Raw genomic sequence first — 24,326 nt, forward strand, 5'->3', positions numbered from 1 at the left:
TCCTAGTAAGATTACAGTAATTTCATTATTACAAGCCGCACTGACTATAAGCTGCATCTCCAGGTGTTGGCAAACATTTTGTTCTTTGTCCATACACAAACCGCACCCAATTATAAGCCGCTCTGTCATTCGTAGGGAGGACCCGCGTGCAACAAAGTTGCCAAATAGTAACAGAATCGCGGCATGGCAGGGTTTACTGGCTTGGCTCAGGCCATGAGGGCTCGGGGCTACCGACAGGACCGGGTGGCCCAGCTTGGCTCTGCCGCTCAGCGGGGCCGCTCGCGGCCAGCCGCCGCTGCCACTGGGCTCGCTCGCCCCGGCTCAGCGCTGCGCCGCGGTGGCAGGGGGGCACGGAGCCCGCAGGCACCCGTGGCGGTGGTGGGAGGCGGGGATGGAACCACCCCGCTCCTGCGGTGGCGGCACGTGGGGATGGGAGCCCCCCGAGCCGTGGGACCAAGCAGGAGGGAGCTTCCCTGCCTCTCCCGGGCCGCGGGGCCAGCAGGAGAGAGCCCCCCTCCTCTCCCCCACCCTGTGCTGCCTGCACGGAGTCCAGCTCACCCGCTGCGCAACAGAGTAACCAATTTGTAACAACCGCGTAAATGCCGGGTTTTACTGGCAGGTGCTCGACTTGGCAGTTTGCACTGACTCAATTTGCACTCCCGGGGTTGGAAATGTCAGAAAATTATTCACATATTGGCTACTCCTGAATGTAAGCCGCATTTCCGGTGTGGGAGCAAAATTTTGGTCAAAACGGTACTGCTTGTATTCGTGAAATTACTGTAAACTGTTGTGCAGGCAGTGCAGGGGATTCATTGATTGTGTTCCTGACCAGTTCCTGATACTGCTAGAGGGGAGGAACAGGATTTGTGGCTAAGGTGGTGATAAATAACAACTGGGATCAGAGTGACCGTGAGTTGGCTTAGTTCTTGATTCAAAGGAAGTTAGGAAAGATAGTCAGCAAATTATGACTGTTAAGATTTCAGAGGAGCAGACTTCAGCCTTTTTGGACAGTTGCTTAGCAAAATCCCTTGGCGTGCTGCCACAGAAGGGCCCATGAAAGATGGATAGTTTCTAAATAAAACTTATTGGGAGCTCAGGAAGGAACCATCTTGTTGAGCAGAAAGGAGAGGGACTCAGCAGAAAGCCATCATGGCTGAACAAAGAGCTTTCTGATGACCTAAAATGCAAGATACAGACAAGCATTGCTTGTCTACTTAGTGGCAAAATTAGAAAGCTGATTGATTTGAGCTAAGACTTCCCCTCAAGGGTCATAAAGGAAAACAAAAGTGGTTCTGCAGATGTGTGCTACTTTAAAAAATGAAGGTAAAATCTGAGGAAGGAAAAAGGTTAGAAGTTGATGTAGTGACAGATAATACAGAAAAAACTGAAGTACTTGACAACTGGTTTGCCAGGCACTTAAGGGCCCAGAAGGTAATTGGAATAGTCAGCATAGATTGACTAAAAGCAGTTTGTGTGCTTGTCCAGACTTTCCTGATGAAATTTCTAACTGCTTGGATGAGAGGAGAGGGGTGGCTACCCTTCACCAAGCAGTGCCCCAGAACAGGTGCTGCCTTGAGCAGGAATGCCTCTTTGCTGATGGAAAACATGGCTGACTCCAAAGCCATACCTGACCCATGTCATAACTCCTACTAATATGCATCTGGGATCTGCTGTGGGGCACATGGTAATTCCTTTTCTCCACTAGTTGTCATAGGGAGTGGCTGCAAAGATATTTCTCACACCTCTTCTGTGGGCAGGAGAAGCTGTAACACAGGGAGCACCCTTTAAAACTCTTCCAACAGCCTCTCATCCAAACATGAGGAAGTGTTGGATGAACATGTACAGCTAATCAGAAAGAAAATATAGTTTGGTATGTTTTGAAACCTTGTGGGTAGCCTTTTGGGTTTCTCCTGGACTGTTTGCTGTATTATCTTGCTAGTTACCCTTCTCCCAGCATGGTTATGTTCATTTGCACTCAATGGCATTGAGTAAGGCTTTTGACCCAGTCTCTTACAGCACACTTTGAAAGTTGAGGAGGAGTGGACTAACAGAAGGCACTGAGTTGGGAACTGACTTAACCAGTAGGCTCAAAGGGTGATGATCATCACTTGGCGTGTGTCAAGTGGTCAGTGATGAGCAGAGGAGCTGAGGATACCTAGGGCGTCAGTGAATATCTTCATCAATGACCTAGATCATGACACACAGTGCATCCTCAGCAAATTTCACAAGGATAATAAATTGAGAGGGAGTGGTTAACATGATAAATGGCAGAGCTGTATTCTAAAGGGCTCTTGATGTATTTGAGGACTTGGCTAGTAGAAACCTCATAAAGTTCAGTAAAGTCTGCATCTCAGATGGAAGAGCTGAACACACTTATGCAAGCCATGAACATCTGAATTGCAGCTTCACTAAAAATTACCTGGATATTACTACAGACACCACGCTGATCATGGACCCAGACGTGTGCTCTCACTACTAGTCAGGTAATCAGCATACCAGGTTATCTTTGGAGCAGCATGGCCAGCAGAAAAATGCGTTCTTTTCTGAAAGCCTCTGACCAGTTCCCATTCTTTGACTTCAGGAGGGTTGTGGAGAGGGTCCAACATATTCTGAGAGCCCTAAATCACATGGAGGTTGGAGGGGTTTTGAGGGAGCTGGGGCTTGTTTAGTGTTGCAAAGACGAGATTAAGGGACAATCTAAGAGTACCATATAAACTCAATAGCAAAGATGATAAAACCAAACTCTTCTGAGTAGAGAAGCACCAGTGCCAAAAGGCATTGGTTTTGATGTTCTGATTTCAATTTGAGAAGAAATTAAAACATGAGATGGACAGAATAGCACTGGAATAGTGCTTACTATGAAGGGTGTAAAATATCCATCCTTTGAGATTTTTAAGAATTGGCTAGATAAAATCTAGTGTTGTCAGTAGTTCTGATTCAAGCACAAGATCAGATCAAGTGACCTATAGAGATGCATTCCAACCAAGTTTTATATGGTAGTAGTAAGAAAAAAAGATATTTTTTGATTTCATCATTTTGTGGAAGATGTGTTACTAATATAGCACAGAGAGATGTTACAATTTTCTCTTTAGCATATTTCTGCCTTCCTATTTTCAGAAATATTTAAATTATAGCCTAAAAATCTTGTAGCTTTTAGGAAAAGTTCCATAAAAATAAATAACTGCCTTCTTATGTTTTTACTTCCTTTTTAACTTCATATAATGGTAACATCAAACTTCTGTACTTCAGCTGATAAAAATTCACTTTAACATTTAACTCTGGCTAGATATTAAAGATTCATGGATGAAAAAGCTGAGTTATCTGTTTTGCTGTGTGAAGCATGTTTGATTTTTTTTACACACATTTTTGCAAAATAGCATTTTCTGGATGGGGAAGAGGTGCTGGGAATTTGATGGGAGAGAAAAGAGAACCATTAAGTTGAAGTCTCAGGGGATTTTTTTCCTCTGTATTGAAAGTAGCATTCCTCAACTATTTATTGTTTACGTATCTAAACCTGCTAGTTGAATTGATATTGTTTTATGGAAACACTTTCAAGTTTCTGTTGACACACAGATTTGACCTTCTAGTATTAAACCATTGCAACAAATATTACAGTTTGTTGCAACAAATATTACAGTTTGTACGTTATAAAATGATCATTAACAGTTTTCTGATCATGGTTTTTGGAAGAAAAACAATAGGGTAAAAGAACTGCAGCTTTTAACAATGAGTCCTGAAAACTGCTCCTTTGGCATCTTTAGAGTTGACTTAGGTCACAATATATTCTGCATGTTTCAAAAGTGTCCATTTGCAGAAAGGAGTCAGCAGCATTTCCTGTCAGTCTTTGTGTGGGAACAGAATTTACACTCATGTTTCACAGACCAGGTCTTTGATTGCTTAGGTAGAACTTTCAAATTAATTTTACACGACGCTTAGTGTTACCATAGGTGTGATCAGTAAGAGATACATAGAAGACAATTGATAGAGTTATAGAAACACATGTAATTGTGAGCTCACAACAATCATTCACCATGCCTAACCCAAACTCAGCTTGTTACTTCTACCCTAATGAGACTACACTATATGTAGTATTATGGGAAGATTAATGATGCCTTTTATTTATTCCTCTTACTAAATAACTTGTAAATTTGGCAGATTAGATATTCAAGTTAATATTTTCATGCTTATGTTTTGCCTGGGGCAGGATATTTTATCTAGGAATAGCAAAGGTTTTATGATTTTTTTCTTTAAAATTTAGTGTAAAATATATCTATTGTTGTTAAAGTAATTTTAATTAACCATTATTATTATTAAATTTAATTGCATTTATTTTTAACCATGCCAGAATGCTGGTTTAAAGGATAGAGGGAGAACTACATGCCAGTTCATGTTCTAATATATCCTGTGTTAGAAATTGCTCTGCTATTATGTTTTAAATATCATAATATTCCATATATGGGTTCAGAGTATTGATTTATAGGAGCTGATGAATCCAGACTGTACTTCTAATGCATTTAGGAAAAGCTATGTAAAAGCCAAACAAACGCAAGTCTTTGGGAAAACTGCAGTTTATTATCCTCCAAAATGTATTTGGTGTTTTTTGCAGTAGAACTCTTCCTGATTCTGTACTCACACTGCAGTGTATCAAAGCTTCTAGCAATTTTGTCATGCTGATTAGATTATTTTTAAAAGCCTGCATGATTGAACACAGCATTAAATGACCAAAGCTAGTTTTCCTCTCTGCTTATTTCTTCCATCCTTTTCTGACATAGGAACATAGTCGGGAGGGATTCTGTTCTGAGCTCTGAGTGCCCAGTCCTGTCATATTGAAGAGACTGGAGGAATAGGGGAAGTGTGCTTAGCAAGGGATAAGGGTGAGAAAGGGTGTGAAAATGAGAGAGAACTTGTCACTGGCATGTGAGAATGGAAATCACAAGGGAAGACTGGTATTTAATCAGGTAAGAAAACTTGGATTTGGAAAGGGAATTCAGGACAAGACAGGATGTAACAGAAAAATAGGTGAAGAAACATGAAGCAGTGGAGTAGGGCAGCAGTGGAGAAGGGATTTCAGGCTAGTGAACCAGCAAATCCCTCAGAGAGTGACACACGAGGTTTGGGCTAATCAATAGTTGCACAAGTACACTGGCCAAGGAACAGAGATACAGAGCAGGTAGGAAAAGCTGCTGATAAGACGCTGGCAGGATCAGGCTTAGGCCATCTCCCTCTAGAAAAATGGAGAGGCAGCCAAGGTTTCTGGGGTGTGCATGGGTGTGATCCCACCAGGCGGTCTGTCATGTTAGCTCATTGTCTGTCTGTCTGGAGGATGCCAGCCTGCTGCTGCGGCTGGTTACTCACTGTCTCTCACAAGCAGGGTTCTCATCTCTACTTGTTAAGCTGGTGACATTGAATCCGATATGGTATCCCAGAATAGAATTTCCGCTTCGTTTAGTCTTTGATCAATCTAAGAAATTATGTTTTTTTAAAAAAAGTTAATTAAAAGAAGACTACTCAAGTTGCACATTAAATGCTCAGTTGAAGGGGGGGAAAAAAATTTTATCTACATAACTTTAAATTGGACCCTTGGTGAAGTATATTCCTTAGATTGAAGCTCGAAATTGCAAATCAACTGTTTTATATTTTTTGTAATTAATACACATATTTAATCTTAAACTAATTGTTAAACTTTACAGATGCATAATTGTCTGCCTAGAGTAAGATTCCATTTTGTTATCCAAATTTATTTTAAGAATAATAAGTCTTGACTTGGGAGAATAATTTATGTTAAAGTAAAAATTTATTCATTATCAAGTCACAGATAATCTCTTATTCCTGAGTTGTCCTTGCATATTTAAACAGGCCTGTCAGAGATCCCCAAGTAATAGGATTTGACTATTTCTAATACAATCACTGGCAGCTACTTAGTACTTAACACTTAGAAAAAAACTAATCAAATTTTGGAATATGCTTTAGTGCTTGTATGGAGATTTTTGAAATGAGGTAGTAGGATTGGCAGTGATAACACACAGAGAAATGCTTATAATGCACAGAGGCAAGGTTAACCTGAAGTATACACGAAATAAAGCATGGACATGGACCCTTCATGCAGCTCTTGCCACTTGAGAAAGACACCTTGGGGTCACTGTGATTAGCTCTGTGATGTCTGTGAGTTCAGTCTCAGTCCTCAGGAGCAATCAAGAAGACAATTAAGAATGAAAATAGGATCTGATAGGAAAGGACAAGACTGCAAACTATAATGGTTTTCTCCATGAATCTGTGGTGCATTCTAGTCTTGATTCCTACATGGAGGCATCTAAAAAAAAAACCTCAGAAGAGGGTGACAGAGATGAGCAGTGGTGTGGCATGGTTTCCAGGGAAAGATAAGCAATATATAACTCCAAACAAATAACTCCAATATAGAAAAAAGGTGATAGAAGAAAGAACAGAGATCTGCAAAGGTACCCGTGGCACAGAGAAGGCAAGGGGCACGGGCTGTACCACTTGATTGCAACTCAGATTGCAACTCTGGGAGTTTACAATGCATTACCAGATTTGAAATAAGGCAAATAGAAGGTTTTTTTAATGTTACAATGTGCAAGCAAGTAACAGGCTTAGAGTACATACAGGTAAATCTTTTTGGGTATGTCATGATCAGTTGGTGGGACTCAGTGCCACAGGGATTGTGAAGCCCAAGAATGTAAAAATATTCAGATATGGATGAGAATAGCTGCTGATTCATGGTGAATAATTGTACTGGCTACAATCTTCTTGGATTTAATTTCTGGTCTGTGTAGTCCTTGCTGATTTTCAACAGCTGAACTGGGAAGGGTCATTCTTTCCCTGTTTCCTAAAGAATCACTGCGGGGGACTTGGGCCTTATGTCTGAGAGTCTCTGCATTCCTGTGTCCTTCTTTTCCATTACTGCAACAGAAAACCATTACTGATTTATCTTTTTTTTTCCCAAATTAAACAGTCATTTCATTTCCTATTTCCTAATGGTTAAGAATAATGAGTGTAGAATTGGGTGGAGAATATTAAAAGTTCTAAATTATACTTATGCCTTCCTGTAGGCCGTTTCGTTTGAAAACTTGATTAAAATGTTAAAATAGTATTGTTAAGAGTAACAAGGCAATCCTTAATCTTCATGACTGTGCTAAAAAAGCACTTGTTTTGCAGTTAAAGAAGCCTTTAAGGCATATGCAAACAACAGTTAATAATGGAAAAGCTGCAAAATTATTAATTTTAGGGTTTCCAGAAAGAACTAAGATACTGCAGGTATTTTCCTCCAGCTCTTCGTTCTCCTCCTCTGTCTTTCATTTAGTTGAAATAAACATGTCATATGAGTCATTTGGACTCATTTAAATTGCCAGGGCACAACCTATGAAATAAAATCAACTATCAGTTCTAATTACCCTTTTCAACAACAGGGTATGTGGTTCTCCTAGAAGGTTATATGAATAAGAAGCTCAGTCAAGGGCATATATGTAAAAAATCACTGGTTATTAGAAGTAGATTTTATTTGTACTAAATTGATTTTTGGTTTAATAGTAAAATACTTCTTATAAAGTTCTGAGTCTTCTTCCCAGCAACATTTTATTGGCAAGACTAACGTGTTAGATATCTTTATGGAACTTGGATACAATTAAAAATTGCTATTAAAAAAAAAGTTGTAAACTTGTAGCATTGGGAGATTTATTTTCTTTCAGATTGAATTTATTTTCTCTCAGATTGTTTCCTGGCTACAGCTCTGCATACTTAATATGCTGTGAGAGCTGAGCTGGTTTCTTTCCATATCATAAAAGGTTTTGAAATGTTTTAAAACCTGAAACTGTTAACATTTAATGTGTTGTGTGTTGGCAATTGATCCCTCCAAACAGGATTCTGCAATTAAAAAAAAAAAAAAAAAAGAAAAAGTTAATTTTAAATTGAGGCCCCTGCATGATGCTGAGGAGAGAATGGTTTTCAAAAATGCCATTTTTTTATAACTTCTGTTCCACAATTAAGTCAGCCTGAAACAACAAAAAAATGATGATCTAAACAAGGAGTTAAAAGGACCGAAAAAAAGAGGAAACTTTGCTTTACACAATCTGTTATGAAATAAATAAAGCCAGTGTTAGATCAATTTTCTACCTCCCACTGTTACTGTTATCTTTTCCACCAATTAGTTCTACCTTTTTGTGAGAACTGTGCCTCACTGCTGTTATGTCTGTACTGAATAACAATTCCAACTTTCAATTTTTTTATTTTCTATTTTCTTGCTGGAAGAGTGACTCTCTGCTGTTCATGTTGTCATTGAAAAGCTTACCTTTGGCATTGACTTGATTCTCTGTCCTGGGATTCTTCTGAACTGTCTACTGAGGCATGGTCAAGCCACGCTGTGCTGCTACTTATATTTTCTATTGCCTTCCCTTTACTATTGTGTGCTTTATTGTCAGACTAATGTAGTTGTTACTGTCCGTCCAGACCTAGCAGTCCCTGATCTTATTTGTCTCAAAGCTTTGTTTTTGGCTCACTCGTGAAGGCAGAGAACGGTGATGTCTGTTCGTCAATAAATAAGCAGCTTGAAGGCAGAAGGGGAGCAGATCTGACTAAGAAGTTGCAGCAACAGTTATTACAGTTACTTTTCAGAGTAGATCCACATTACATAATTACTCTTTAAAAGAGATATTGCAATTATCAGAGATATATACAGTACTATTCACACTCACTTGACATTTAAGGGAATTTTTAATGCATAACTACTGACAAAAATTAAGATAATGGACAAAAGAAATTCCATAATATAGTTCTTTGTTCTTCCTCCAAAAAAGTTTCAAAAACTGCTGTGCATTTATTTTTAAATTAAACCTCTGAATCTATACCTGCCGTATCTGAAAGAGATGCAATTGCACATTAACTGCAGTGAATTAGTCCTTAAATAATATATATCTAGCCGTTACACTTTTCTTACAGCATTCTAAATGGCTTGCTACATATTTTTAAATTCATTTGAAGAATTAGTGCATCATAAAGTAAGGCCTCAACGTTTATGTTCAGTGTGGTTCTTAATTATTTTTGCAAGAAAAGTTGAGGTGACCTTGGCTGCATTTTTTCATAATGGCACATTAAAAACTCTAAATAGCATTCTCATTATCCCATGCTTTGAGAGAGGACAATCTGTCTCTGTCATAGCACTGGAAAAGATGTGCGAGACAGGATTTATCAGGTGGGCTGATCCCTTTGGAAAGAAGTTCTTTCTTCTTTCCGTGAGGAGAAATATAAATGACACGAGAAAATGCTGCATTAGAACAATTATTTAATAAAGCTGGGTGGTCTTTATAATTTTAGTTTTTTAAAACAGGGTATTGTTTTCTTCCAGTAGATGGCTACTACTGTAGTTAAGTACTAGTTTGCCATAGAGAAGGTGAAGAATGAGGAGGATATTTGAAGACAGGCTGTTGCAGCAAGTATCTCATATTACTTCTTGTGATTAATGCTTATGTGGAACACAGTTTGTATGAGCAGGACAATGATCTGTCCCATATAATTTTAATAATTCCTATACTTTATATTTTTTATCCCAACTTTCAACTATTTTTACACTACTTAATTCATATTTACTACACTAAATTGAGAGAGAAAATAAGATTTTCCTGGATACTGGATGTTGTGTACCGCTTTTTTTTCCAAATTATTGCTTTCTGTGCCAATAAAACATGCAGTCAGAGCCCAGCTATGCAGATGGCAGTTGTTAGCCCATGCATCTGAACAGGATAGAGGCATCTAAAGAACCAGTGCACTCCATCCTCTCAATGGCCTTGAAGGAAGTGATATCTGAAGGGAAGGGGGTGGCTGCGGTGATCTCAGACCATTTCATAGGCATTATACAAAGTGTACTCATCACTGGAATTAGCTAATATCCTAAATCCTCTTCTAACCAAAGAGTCTAAGTTTTAAAAGGATAAGAAGTATAAATTCCTTTTCTTAACCTTAAGACCTCTCTCTGCAGCTCATCTGCAGAGGGTATGGTGTTAACTAGGTCACAGTATCACTTATATAATACCACTGAGTACAGGACTTTATACTCAGACTTGTTCCAGTTTCCTGTTATCTTACCACCCAGGAAGACTGAATGGAGTAAAAAATGTTTTACAACATGTTAACATTTGCTAAATGTTTTAAAATTTGCTGGGCCTTGTGAGACGATTTGTTAGTACTCTGTTTATACTTGAACTAATTTGGTGTAAAAATCTAGGTAGATGTTGAATGTTTAACTTCATTTTGCTTTTGGAGGCAGCTTGTAACTGTCAATTAAAAAATTCCTCACATCTACCCATCTCTGTGGCATGATTTGTGTCTCAGCATGAGGTTGGATGGTCACTGACTGATGACTCAGTGTAGTTTGAGCATTCACAGTATATCCAAAGGGTAGCAACACTCTGATGTTGTCTACAACGCAGAGAAGACAATTAACTTGAATATAGGACACTAACAAATTTTTTATGGACTGGTTAGTGTTTTAAGCCATGGAGGAATCTGCAGTTTTTATTCATCTTCCTGCACTGGGGCAATATTTCTTCAATTTTCTTCGTAGGTATCATTTTTATTTGATATTTCTACTTGTTCTCTCATATATTGCCTAAAAGCAAAAAATGGTTTCTAAGGGAATAAAAGCCAGTATTGGACAAAAGTGAAATAGAATAGTTTTTATCTGCATTTTTTTTTATTGAAAGCAACAATTGATTTAGTAAATAAATTATTAAATCCAGCCCTCTGAAACAAGTAAAATATACTGATAGAAAGTTATTGCTACCTTAAACATTTTTGAAGGGATTTTACTAAGTGCTTGACACAATGCTTTATAAGCAAATGAGTGACAGCTTTGCTATTTTGCTATTTGGTAATCTTAAATTGCTGGTTTTTTAACTGTTAAGTTTTCCCTGGGAAATTCAGGCACAGAGAGTTCTCAAATCATGTGGCAGATTGCTATGAATAATGTTGTTAACATTGAGTAAGAGCAATTTTTAAGTAAAGCAGCTACTCCTTTTCCCCCAAAGGACAAACCCAGAAGCTAAGGAAATTAGGAAATTAGGTTCTCTGTATCTGCCAGCACATCCACAACTGTAATAAATTCTGGTACCTGTGAAAGTCACAGCAAAACCCACACCCATGTGAGGTATAGTGCAACCAGAAGAACAAAAAATGTTCATTAACTTCTTGGCCTCTTGATATTTTCAGGCTTCTGAAATGAGATTTCCATCTAGCTAATACTGCATGACAGTGATGAAAGGCAGTGGCATACCCTGGATCTTCTGGAAGAAGCGTGGATATGATAGCAATTGACCCTTGGCCCTCTTTAGAGCAGAAATGTCAGGAAACAATGAGTCAAGTTTCACAGTGCCAGTGGTGTGTCCTGGGGCCAAGACAGGGAAGTTACAAGGTGGGAGATGGATGTGGATGTGGTGTGGGTTTGTTTTGCAAACTGCTCACTGTTTGTCTCCTGGATCCCTGGCTGGTTGGTACTAAAGGCTGCATTCCTTTCTCCCCTCTCCCAGACGGCTCCTGGGAGGGCTGTGGTAAGTATTGCCTGCCTGAGCAGGTGGCTCTAGGCAGCAGGAGAGAAATTTTGGTTTTAAGACCTTACTCTTTGTATCTAACTTCACAGACTGCTGTTTGTGATTTGGAGCAGCATTGCAAGTGCGATTGCAGTAGCCTTGGCCGTGAGGTTGGCTGTTTCAGATGTGGTCTGCATAATCAGATTTTGAAGGCTGAATCTGGAAACAGTGCAAAGAACTCTTGAAACGCAACGAATTGCCTGCCAATGAGATTAATTGCTCACACAGTTTGTTACCATCAATGTCATTCTAGGATATGGGGCAAGTTGACAACAGCTCTACTTAAAAGTCCCAACTCACTGGGATGGGAATACATTGTATTAACAAGTAATATGTACTTAATCTGTATTATAAATTAATGGGCAAAAAAATACTTCCTTTCCAGGTAACAAACATTTTCTTCTATTCTGTACTCAAAATTAAGATCACAGAAAGCTTGTGTAGATGTTAGATTTAAAAAAACATAGAAATATTATGGGGGGAAATGCCTCACTTTCTCAACTTCAGATATAAGATATTCCCAACTTCAGAAACGAGATATATTTCAGTGCCACGCTTCCCATAGGGGAGTTTTATGGTCCACTTGTATTGTGTATATCTTTATATGCAGCTACTTGAAGGCCATACTACCATCGAACTTTATCAAGTCTGTTAACAGCACACTTTATTTGTTGGAAAAGCCCCTCTGAAAAGATTTTGACAGATTTGCTATGCATGCTTTTAAAATGATTGCTTGTGTTTTCTCTATATTCTCAGCAACTAATATGCACCTGATCTTTTACTCTTGTCTCTGTATCACCAGGCCTCCTGAACCTGTTTACAGCACTGTGAACAAACTGTGTGATAAACCACCTTCTCCTAGGCACTATTCCCCTGTCGAGTGTGACAAAAGCTTCCTTCTTTCAGCTCCCTACCCCCACTACCACGTAGGCCTGCTCCCTGACTCTGAGATCACCAGGTACTGCATGTGCTTCTTCCTCACCTCCTTTGTTAGAGTGCATGAACATCACTGGATTTATCTCATAGTTTGCATCTTCACCATTGATCTTATTTTTCTACAGCTTGTGCTTATTTTTAACCATGCTTTCACATCTGCACCACTGGGAGATACATGCTACCTTGGTATATAATTTTGGTCATCCAAAATCCAGTGATGAACACAGGCAATGTTTCGATCCATTGGAATGGTGCTCTAAAATAGGTTACATAATATGTGCCACATTTTGCAACTGAATTCAGTGTTTGTTTCTCTTTGAGTATGGAAAGAGACCAAGACTTCACTGAAAGCTGTAGTAATTTGTTTTGATTCAGTCACTTTATTCCTTTGTTGTGCATACTTAGTTCACTGAGCATCTTTGGGTTTATAGGACAGCTGCCTAAGCCATTCAGAAGAAATAGAGCAAAAAATAATCACCTCCCTCACCAAATCATGGTTAAGAATGCATCTAAAATTTTGCATTCCCTAGGCTAGCTGTGCTCTGAGTGGACAGTTAGAAAAGCCTAAAATGATGAACATTTCCATAACTGAAATAATGGGAGATCTTTCTGCAGAAAATTGTCAGTGATTGCCTCCTGATAAATATTTAATGAAGTAAGGCAGACTATTCAAAACTGTAGGCTAGTATAACCCAGCCATCTTCTATAGACTACATAGTAGTAAACCATTTGCAAACAATATTTGGGAGATAGAGGAAGAAGAGTTATGCACAATTTTTTCTGGAGTGCTTGCTTTGTTAGGAAAAATGCTATCATCTTTCATATTCCAGAATAGAAGAAAAATAATTGTGTTTGGAGCTTTGATCATAGACATTTTCTACAGAAAACATTTTTCAAAGCAATGAACAATGTGGGAAGAGAAGAGCAGAAGTGTCTAAGTGGAAAGTAAAATGGCAAATTAATATAAGATACACTAACAGGAAAGAAACACCAGGGATTAAGAAGACAGCTGTGAAAGGCATTGCAATGCTATGAAATAGAAAGCCCCATTAAAAAACTGAGAAGACAAATACTACCCACAAATGTTACAGATGTGCCAAACCATGCAGAAGATGTCAGTTTATTAGAATGAAAACTGTGTAGCTACTAGAATTTGTAAAAAAGATGCTTAATCGAAGTGATCAAAATTATTAGTCAAGGTGTCCAGCCCAGTGCAAGTTTGAGTGAAACACATTGCTTAGTACAGTGTTTTATAAAGGTGTAAATATCTGCACAGGGGTGCCAGGCACTAACAGAGCTACCCACAATATTTTAATTTCTCTACTAATGTTGTCTTAAATTGCATAAGTGGGCAAAAAAGTAGTAAAATTACCCTGGTTCTTTAGGTAAAGTATAAATATGAGTAATTTATCTGTGCATGGCAGTGCTTCTGAGGTTTTAGAATGAGGCAATGGAAGAGTTCATTATAGAAAGACTCTTATAATGGTCCCCTTGGAAAGAAAGGTTCCAACTTGAACTAGAAAGTTGAGTGAGTGGGTTCTAGGTGATGTTGGGGCCTTGGCATTGAGTGCCTTGCTAACCACAGAGAGAGGTAATTTACTGCTAAATGGTTGATCTCTGCAGACATGCAGAGAGGTTGGGGGAAAAGATTATGTTAAGGTTGCTTCCTGCAACCACATGCTTAGTAGTCAGTAATCAGTAGAGCTCTGGAGGTCTCATAAAGCTAGGCCATTTTGGCACCTGAATGTGTAATTCTGTACATTCTTTTGTTTTATGATTGATTGACTGAATACTTGGTCATCAGATATTTGATGGCCTGGCATCAGGACTTGGAAAGCTGGGTGTTATTCTACTGAGTGTGAGTTAACAATTCTCTTTAAGAGGAAGGTTTCATTAATCTTCATTCTACTTTGATGTAATATTGAGCTCTAGACCCTGTATATTTAATCAGTTTGTTTAAATGAACAGTCCAACAAAAACTGCCAAAAGAACATAAAATACGAGAAGAGACACAACTCATGGTTAAGTGCTCTGCGCTATACTCTGCAACATGCTGTTGCAGAGGCAACTGATTACTATAATTTGTACTTCCTTCACACTGTGAAATAACATTCAGATGGAAAATATGACAGTTTTCCACATTTTCAGTACTGTCATCTTTTCCACAGGACTCTGAATAGTTGAGTGTGGAGGAAGACATTTGAAATAATATTTCAGCAAATGCCATTGGTGAGGAAAGTGACAGCTTTACAACAGATCATGATTCAATTTCCAAATGGAGTCAGAATTCACAGTTGGAGAACAGATTTTAGAAAAGTACTGTTCTCATTTTTACCCTAATGTGAGTGGTTGTTCTTGCGAGAGTATTTGATGTACATAGCCCTAAATTTCCCAAAGGCAATGTGTTTCAGGGCTGTGTTGTGTTGAAAATTTAGAAGAATTAATCCAGTAAAAGACTCTGGTTTAAATCCACAGCTATGAGACCACCACTTCTATTAGAAGTTATTAAAAAAAATAATAAATCTTCCAAATACTGACCAGGTATTTTGAAAGGTCCCCCTCTACTCACCCGAATTCCTCAAAGCTCTTTTCCTCCACATTAAACACTTCAATGAGCTCCAGTCAGAAATAAAAGTGTATCTCACTTTCTTCATGCAGACTTCCTAGAAAGAGTTCTGTATCAGCATTTCTGAGCCTCAGGTTTGGGGAGGAAATGGCAGGGATTATTTACTTGCTTCAGTAATTACAGTTACTGCTGTATCTCAGTGCTCCAGTATTGGGAGTCTGCCGTTGATCTGCAAGAAATTCAGTTTGACAAATGACTCTTCCAGAGGAAGAGGAACATGATGCCATATTCTCCCAACTGAAATGTTTGTAAACCAGCCAACGCCTTTCAAATTGCTGCTCCAAATAATTTGTCAGCTGCTCCTCAGATGACTGTTTTGTCAAGGCTCATTAACTTAATAGGCAAAGAATTCATAGGGCAAAGCTTTATTTGTCTATAATAAATTCAAGTTTATAACCCTTGCTTTTGTTGTGGCTTGTCAAATCCTGTGAGATTTGGAGGTCTAGAACCATGTACTTCCATTTTAGGATAGTTTTTTGATTGAGTTATTGGTTCATATGAATTGATGTTAAGAGGGCTGTGTCAATGTGTAACAGCTGAAAATCTGTACCACTGAAGGCAGGAGTAGAGAGAGAATTTTGGAGTGGTAAGTTTTCCTTTGAGAATACCATGTGGGAATGGATGTGGAGTATTAATGTTCTGGCCCCTATCATTACTGACTATTTTGTCTACAAATAGAAGATTATTGGCAGTGAAAGGAAATCACAGCTTATGGATGTAACCCTTTTTCTACAAACATGAGACGTTATTTCAACACTGTGTAGCACAAAATGTTCCTAGGCTTTGCACTGAGAATGTCATTGCATTCACCTCTACAAAGACACACTTGAAAAATGCTTTGGTTTTTCCCAGAATTCACTTCCTTGTTTTCACTGAAATCTTTCTGGCCTTCTCGTTGCCAGTATACTTTTTGGTAAAGGTCTGCCCTGAAACTGTTGGCTGGTTTGTTTTTTTTTTTATTTTTACTTTTCTTTTTTTTTTTTTTTTTAATTACATGTAGGGAAGGAACTAATGGTTTGGTTTCATTTCAAGATAGTTGATGAATCAGATCAATGACAGCAGTTTTTAGAACCTCCTCTACTTTCTTTGAGATGGGGATTAGGAAGAGAAGATAACATTGGCATGAGGCTCTAGGGCAGATTATTGAAGAAAACAGTGTGCCATTTGCATCAGTATTCAAGGGTAACTGAGCATTGTGTAACTCCTAAGAGCCACAGGAATAAAAATGTGCTGAAATGGGTGCAGGCAGAGACTGTAATTCCAAAAATCTTAATGATGTGTACTGCTGCTTCCAGTGGCTGGTTGAGTCGCCACAGCCTCCCTGTTGGCACAGAAGGGTCAACACACTCCTGTGGGATCTGCAGCCAGCCTGGTGTGTGTCTGCCCTAAGCACTGCTGCCTGTGCTCCCCCCACACAGTTTTAGGGATCTCTGGGATCCCTCCACAGGCATGGAGACCGCTGAGGAGATGCTGATCACTCTTCACAGACCCTGCACTCCAGGGTGTGAAGGGTGAGTCTCTCTGGTAGTCACTCTCTCTTTATTAATGTCTGCACAGCCTTTTCCTTCCCAGTAACCTGCTGGGAGCAAGCTTACTGTCAAAGTGATGCATATAACTGTACTTGTGTGTGGCTACCTTCCAGGGAGGCTTTTGTCATCTTTATTGAAATTCACACTGTACAGCAGTGCTCATTGTCCCCTGTTCCATCCCATGTGTTTAATATGGGAATTATATCTCCCAAAACACATCTCACCTTATTTTGTGTTTTTTGAAATGCCTGGCAACCTAAAAATGGGGCCTATCAAATGAGTAGTAAAATAATAATGATATGATGAAATTGAGTCTTCAATTTGACCCATGTAAACACAATCACCTTTCTTGAATTTAAAAATACAGTAATTTCACGAATACAAGCCGCACCAATTTGACTAAGATTTTGCTCCTAAACCGGAAATGCGGCTAATACTCAGGAGCAGCTAATATGTGAATAATTTTCTGACATTTACAACCTCAGAAGTGCCAGCCAGAGTGCCGACCCGAGCAGCTGCAAAGTCAGCATTTTGCGATTGTTACAAATTGCTACTCTGTTGCGCCACGGGTGGAGCCTGGCTGCCTGCAGGCAGCACGGGGGGCGGGGAGAGAGGAGGGAGAGCTCTTTCCTTCCCTTCTCTGCTGCAGCCCGGGGAAGAGACGGGGGGGACCCGGGCCGCCGCTGCCGCGGCTCAGGGAGGTGGCGGGGGACCCGCGCCACCACTGCCGCGGCTCGAGGAGGCGGCGGGGGGCTCCGTCCCTGCCTGCCACCACGGGGCAGTGCCGGGCCGTGGTGACCGAGCCCAGTGGCAGCGGCGGCTGGCCCCCAGTGGCCCCGCCGAGCAGCAGTGCCGGGCTGGGCTACCTGGCCCCGTCAGCAGCCCCTAGCAGGCCGAGCCTGCACAGCCTTAGCTCAGCCAGTAAACCCCGCCCTGCCGCCGTTCTGTTACTATTTGGCAACTTTGTTGCACGTGGGTCCTCGCTGCGAATGACAGAGCAGCTTATACTCGGGTGCAACTTATTTATGGACAAAAACCGAAATATTTGCCAACACCCAGAGATGCGGCTTATACTCAGTGCGGCTTGTATTCGTGAATTTACTGTAACTTTTAAAAATAACTTCTACTGTTTAATTCTCTTTTTATGCCCATTTTTGTCGTTGTTTTTGGTTTTTTGAGTTTTTGGGGTTTTTTGGTAGAAATTTCAAATACTTAATGGGAAAATACTAAATACAAATATTTAAATAATATAAAATACTATAAAAGTACAAATACTAAAATGAGAAAATAGCCTGGGTCAAATGGATGTCAATACTCAAATTTTAAAACAAGAATTGGAGCAGATTTGTGCTTCTTATTTTAACACCTTCACATCAGCTTCTGGACTGATCTGCATTTTACACAATCCAACCACAGACAGCAAGCTTATATATAATGAATACTGCTACTGAAAAACATTGCTTAAAGACAATGGAGGGAAATAAGTACACAATTCTTTCTGTGGGTTTTTGAACACAAAAGTAGGCTCTACTGAGGTTCAGCTTATTCAGTGTCAATGAAACCAAGCTAACCTTATAGTCACAAAAAAACCCTCTTTTGAAAATATAAGGTACCTGGTTAAAATGATCCTTAGTGAAGTAGCCACGTGAAATCATAAAGTGGCATTTTAAAAAGTGAATACTGTGGGTTTTTGTTTTGGGAAGTGATTTTTAAGGCATACTTATACACAAATTTAGGCATTCAGAGGCACAGAGCACATAGCAACCCCTAAGCAATTTGAGATTAGGCTGGTCATCACAAGGGTTGGCTTGGGTGCTGATGTTCATACTGATGGGAACTGAAGCATCTTGTAGTTGATTTCAGTGAGAATCAGCTAGGTAAGTGCTGTAACCTTCTGTCCCTGAACAACATCTTTAGCAATTCAAGCACTTCTTTAACTCCTAGACCTTTCTAAAAGTACAGTAATTTCACGAATACAAGCCACACCATTTTGACTAAGATTTTGCTCCCAAACCGGAAATGCAGCTTATACTCAGGAGCAGCTAATATGTGAATAATTTTCTGACATTTCCAACCTCAGAAGTGCCAGCCAGAGTGCCGAGCCGAGCACCTGCCAGTAAAAGTCGGCATTTCGTGATTGTTACAAATTGTTACTCTGTTGCACCACAGGTGGAGCCTGGCTGCCTGCAGGCAGCACGAGGGGCGGAGAGAGAGGCGGGAGAGCTCTCTCCTTCCCTCCTCTGCCGCAGCCCGGGGGAGAGACGGGGGGGCTCCATGCCGCCATTGCCGCGGCTCAGGGAGGCAGCAGGGGCCCCGTGCCCCCATCGCCGCGGCCCAGGGGGAAGATGGGGGCCCGTGCCGCCTTCGCCGCGGCTCGGGGAGGAGGCGGGGTGCTCCGTCCCCGCCCACCTCCGTGGGAGCGGGGGGGGCTCCGTCCCTGCCTGCCACCACGGGGCAGCGCCGGGCCAGGGTGAGCGAGCCCAGAGGCGGCGGCCGGCCATGAGTGGCCCCACCGAGCGGCAGTGCCGGGCTCGACCACCTGGCCCCGTCGGCAGCCCCGAGCAGGCTGAGCCTGCACAGCCCGAGCCGAGCCAGTAAACCCCGCCCTGCCGCGGTTCTGTTACTATTTGGCAACTTTGTTGCACGCGGGTCCTCGCTGCGAACGACAGAGCGTCTTATACTCAGGTGCGGCTTATTTATGGACAAAAAAACGAAATATTTGCCAACATCCGGCGATGCGGCTTATACTCAGTGCGGCTTGTATTCGTGAATTTACTGTAAGCCTGGAGACCCTGACTCACCAGCAGGAGCACACATCACAGAGGGTGGCGGGATGCAGCCCAGATGCATACAGCAACATGCACGCTATGCTAGACAGGGTTGTGCTGCTTCTGAAAACACCTTCAGCTCTGCAATATTTTATAGTTATAAGGGAAAACACAGTCAGTATAAAATGTGTTGATTAACTTTCTACAACTTAAATGCAGTGTTCAATGTAGATTCTCCCTGCTTGTGAATCAGCCTCCCGAGGCCTCTAAATTATTTAAGAATCTTTTGGAAATGATAGAAGTTAATTGTGGATTTTCTTTATCACTTTCAATTAACAAATTAAAAAGTCTTAACTGAAACAGTTTCCTATAATTTCTGTTTAATCCTGACTCAAGTGTTCTCTTCAAGTAAATGATCCAGTCATGTAACTGTTAGGGTTAATGAAAGAAAAATGATGCTGCCCTTCAATCTCAGCTTTCATGCTATTTTGCATGCGTGAGTCTCTGACCCTAATAAGCGCAAACATTCCTACAAACTCACTTATGTGCTTTCATTTTTTTAATGAGGAGTCTTCTATTTTGGACTCTGTTAATTAAAATTGCTAGGAAGATGCAATTTTCAAAAACTCAGAGAGATGCTTGCAGGAGAACCTTAACCTGTGAAGGCATAAAACCTCTACAGTTCAAGTGTTTAATTATGTAAAGTTGCAGAAGTCTTTCAGGTTAAGATGCAGTGCTTCAGGTTAGAGCTTCTGGGCTTTATTTGCAGTTGGGCTTCTGACTAATTTTCTTCAGTTGAGCACATCACTTAATTCTGTTTGCTTTGCTTTGTCAGTAAAATAATCTTCTCAGTTATATTAAGAACAATAACTATTATCGTTAAACAGACTAGAATAAAATTTTTAAAAGAGAAAAATTAAAGTATTTGTTCTGCTCTGTCATTTGGGAAATGTTTCGTATTTTTTAATATGGTTTGATTTTCAGAGATAATGTGCTTTCTTGAGCTACAGATCTCCTTTTGTTCACAGTCTGCACCCATGAAAATTAAACTGTATATTCTTAGCTCATAACATGGACAGAAATATTAATTCAGTTCCGTTAAGTAGCAGTATTTTCTCTACTATGTCTTTACAGAAGGAAATAGTTCTCTGTAAGAAAACATCTTTAAATTACTAGTATTAAAATTTGCCTGCTGTTTTGATTGCAAGCAGAGCTACAGAAAGACATCTGTGAACAAAGGAAAGATGTCTCCTTCCTTTCCATGTCTGTCAGCAAGTTCTGAGTCACAGTCTCTAAGTAAGTCACAGAAAATGTTCCCAAAGTAACAAAAGTCAGTTTCTGTGTGGCTTTTCTAGATTAATGGCGAGACTGGAACCAAAAGACCAGACAAATATCAAACTTTTAATGGTTTTGTGCCTAAGGTTTTAACCAGGGCATTCCATCACTGGGCATGGGGAGCTTGTGGTGGACCATGACCTTCCAAATTGAAGTTGTGCCTGATGTCTGCTCAGAGGCTGCCATTCAGCACTAAGGCTGGCTACAGCACTTACTGCCTGAATATACGGAATGAGAATACCCCATGAAAACCCAGCCAGTTCCTAACCAAGTTCACACAACTTTCTTGTTTGAAATGGTCTTATCTGTCAGATATATTATTATTTTCAGTTTATGTAAACAGCTTCACAAACATCTCATTCTGCTCTCTGAAAATCACCCTAAAACAGTCCTTCCAAAATGACAGAGCACCTAAAGCTCCAAACACAATGTTCAAATTCTTCTGAGTATTGGTAGAAGTTTAAACCCATGTAGTGGTTTCCTATCTGGTTCAAATACATTCAGAATAAATGACAAAAATTTGTCAGAAAGTGTCTCTCTGCTAAGGAGTGGAGCCATTCGCTAATTCAAACTTCATCCACGGTGGCAATTATTACCTGGCAACTGTCTAAAGGCCTCTGTGAGAAATGGGTTTGGAGATTTCCATTTCATTCCTGTGGACAAGTTTCCACATCATAAAAATCATCACTCCATCTGTCACAGTAATTGCTAGAGTCTTGGCTCATCAGAAAAACCAAGAATAAATTTAACCTGGAGAACAAATTACTCTTTTTACCCCATGAGAGAGTTATTTGAGCTTAAAAATTAAATATTATGTGGAGGCAGGGTAAATAAGGCTATGCTGTGGCTCCCTATGCTGTGCCTGTTGGGAGAAGAATAGTTTCCAGGATTGTAGCTGCACAGAAAAGAGCAGGAAAGCTTTCTGATCGGAGCAAAGAGATGGAAATTGAGAAATTTGCCTGTGCCACTGACAGGTTGTATGACCTTGGAAAATTCAGACTTGCAGTTTTGTCCAATTGTGAAATGGATGGCACAGACACTCCCAGCAGCCCTTGGGGTTAAAAGATATTTGCAGCAGGTGGAGATATGCAGGATTTTCTGCAGTGCATAGAAAAGGAGGGATCATTAGTATCAAATAGAGTGAAAGAAGGCGTTGTGGAAAGCAGGTGGGACCTCTCGTTACCGCAGTGTAGTTTGTCAGGGAAATGTGAGGGAATTATAACAGTAATAATGATCCTTCCCTCAGCCCTGCACTAGTCTTGTTTTGCACTACACTTATCCCAGTGGAATAATGTAGTGTTGACTCAGGTTCCCCAGCTTGCCTTATATTTACTTACCACCATTTATTTTTGTTGAAATAAGCTCTATATGTAGATACTTTCAAATATGTCAAGTTCTGTTCATTTTGTCAAGTCAAATAAGGTCTGACTTTACCCCAGGATATATCTAAAAACATGTTTGTGCTGCAGAAATCAGGAGGAAACAGTCTCTGAGTCTGTGCTAGGCCAATGATACGGCAAACCTATTGGAAGACACTGTTGTGGGAGGCATTGCAAAACTGAATGAGTTGTTTAAATTAGATCCACCTCTCTTGTAGTTGGTGATTTCACTTCAGTCCAAAAAAATTATAAAATACTAATTAATGGAATAGCCAGAAACAGTAAAGTACTAACTTTAAGCAAACTCTGGATGTGATGGGATCCACATCCTGAGTCTATGCTACAACTTCTATATGATTCTGTTTTCCTTTTATATTTTTTCCCCACTATCACAACATAAAGGTACCTTTATGTGTCTATAAGGATAATTACTATTTCCAATTACAAAGGGAAATTTGATTTTAGTAACCAAATGTTGAAACACTGGCGTCGCATTTTCTGCAATTTCTTTGTTTTTAAAAGGCCATGCAACCATCGTTAACAGAAATGTTATGAAGTCTATTGTTTATTTCTTATATTACTGCAGAAATAGTTATTGATCAGTACTATTTACAGTTCCTGTTTCAAAAAAGCATTTGTTGCTCTTTGAAAATATTGACTATATAACTGGAACTGTCTGCAGAGACTTCTGAGTGATAAAAGTAATGAAAACCGTAACACTCAAAACTTTAAAGTGCTTGTTTAAATTTGAGCTGGATTGAAAGTCTCAACATACCTTTAGGGAGTTATTGTACATTGTTCCCTCATTCAGTCTGACAATACAAATACTACAAAGGAGTTTATCAAAACGGAGAAAACAGCAGGGAAGAAAACACATGTGCTACAGTTAACATGTTGTTTTTAAATGCCATTTGAGTTAATATCATCCTTATTTTAGGTTAAAATTTCATTTTGGTATGGAGAGGATTGCTGGACTTCTTTTCTTATTGATTTAAATCCATTTTGATGTAAAAAATCTATATTTATGAGAGAATTGACTGTCATAAAATGAAAGATGGGCTTTCAGATAACCTCATGAGTTAAAGTCCAACTGACTTCAGTAAGACACACATTTGGAAGTACCTAAATGACATTCAAAGAGTGAAACTTGAGCCAGTGAAATACAGGCCAAAGATCTATAGGCAAGAATCTCCATTTAAATTCCCTGGATTGGCATGCACTTCCTTTGCAAACCGTGACAATTTTGCACTATCTCAGTTTGATTGTTGAATTTTCCTTCTCTTCACCTTTCAAACAGAAAGGAGCCTGAGTATATACTTGCTGGAGCCCTTTAGCAGCTCCCTTGAACTTCCTAATTAAAGCTTTTCCACTCCAGTTCATTCATCTCAGTATTTTCTCACTTTCCTGTTTGGTGTGAGAAACAGTAACTCAGTCCTTCACAAAGATTATTTTTAAATTATGACTGTGGGTTTTGGGTGGTTAGAGGTGCTATGATTCTGACCACCAAAATTATCTTGTGATTACTTTAAAATTATTTGGGTTTTGCTTTTTTATTTTGTTGTTTTCTAATGATATAACATAAAGTGAGATCTAAATATGACTTCAAATCTTAAAAATAACTGTTGTAGATACCATTTCAGTTCAGAATATACATTCAGAGCTGGAAGGATAATTTGGTATCCCATCAGACTAGGGTAGTGCCTCTTTTCAGTCCGTTTCTCTTCCAACTCTATAGCTTCTTTGAAAATTTGCACTGTAATTTTTTCATGTTAGTTCAATATTCTGAAAGTGTGTGTCTGAAGGAAATAACAAGGTCATGCTATGCAGGAAGACAGAAATTTGTAAGAACATTGGTTCGTTACTGGGGGCTGTTCAGCCAGCTACTGTGCAGCTCTGAGGTTGTAACATTCACCTACCACTACTGTCTCGATGCTTGCATCCAAAATTTTCCCCAAATGTAATTTTAAAAAAAACAACATGACAAATGAAAGCTATTCTGAATTTACTGATTATCAATGTCTTCGAAAGAGAGGGTACCTTTCTTATTATTATCTGTGGAGGACCTTGGGACATGAAGCAAAATCCTTGGGAGTTTGAAAATACTGAAACCTTGTTTTGAAACTGAAAAAGAGAAGATAGGAGATTTAGAGTTAAATTTTTTG

General features: G+C 39.6%; 1 protein-coding gene across 23 annotated transcripts in view; it reads left to right on the plus strand.

Annotated features, from left to right (window-relative positions):
- Nucleotides 1–24,326, plus strand: part of DLG2 (discs large MAGUK scaffold protein 2) — a 1,022,753-nt gene that overhangs the window by 749,698 nt on the left and 248,729 nt on the right. For 19 of the 23 annotated variants that reach the window (XM_033052881.2, XM_033052884.2, XM_033052883.2 and 16 more), the window contains one exon: nt 12,394–12,549. The exons of the other annotated variants lie outside the window; for them this stretch is intronic. In XM_033052881.2, the coding sequence (XP_032908772.1) occupies nt 12,394–12,549 (156 nt within the window). The remainder of the gene's footprint in view (nt 1–12,393; nt 12,550–24,326) is intronic. 23 annotated transcript variants of the gene reach the window in all.

The sequence above is a fragment of the Catharus ustulatus genome, chromosome 2, assembly GCF_009819885.2.
Source record: "Catharus ustulatus isolate bCatUst1 chromosome 2, bCatUst1.pri.v2, whole genome shotgun sequence".
NCBI lineage: Eukaryota > Metazoa > Chordata > Aves > Passeriformes > Turdidae > Catharus > Catharus ustulatus.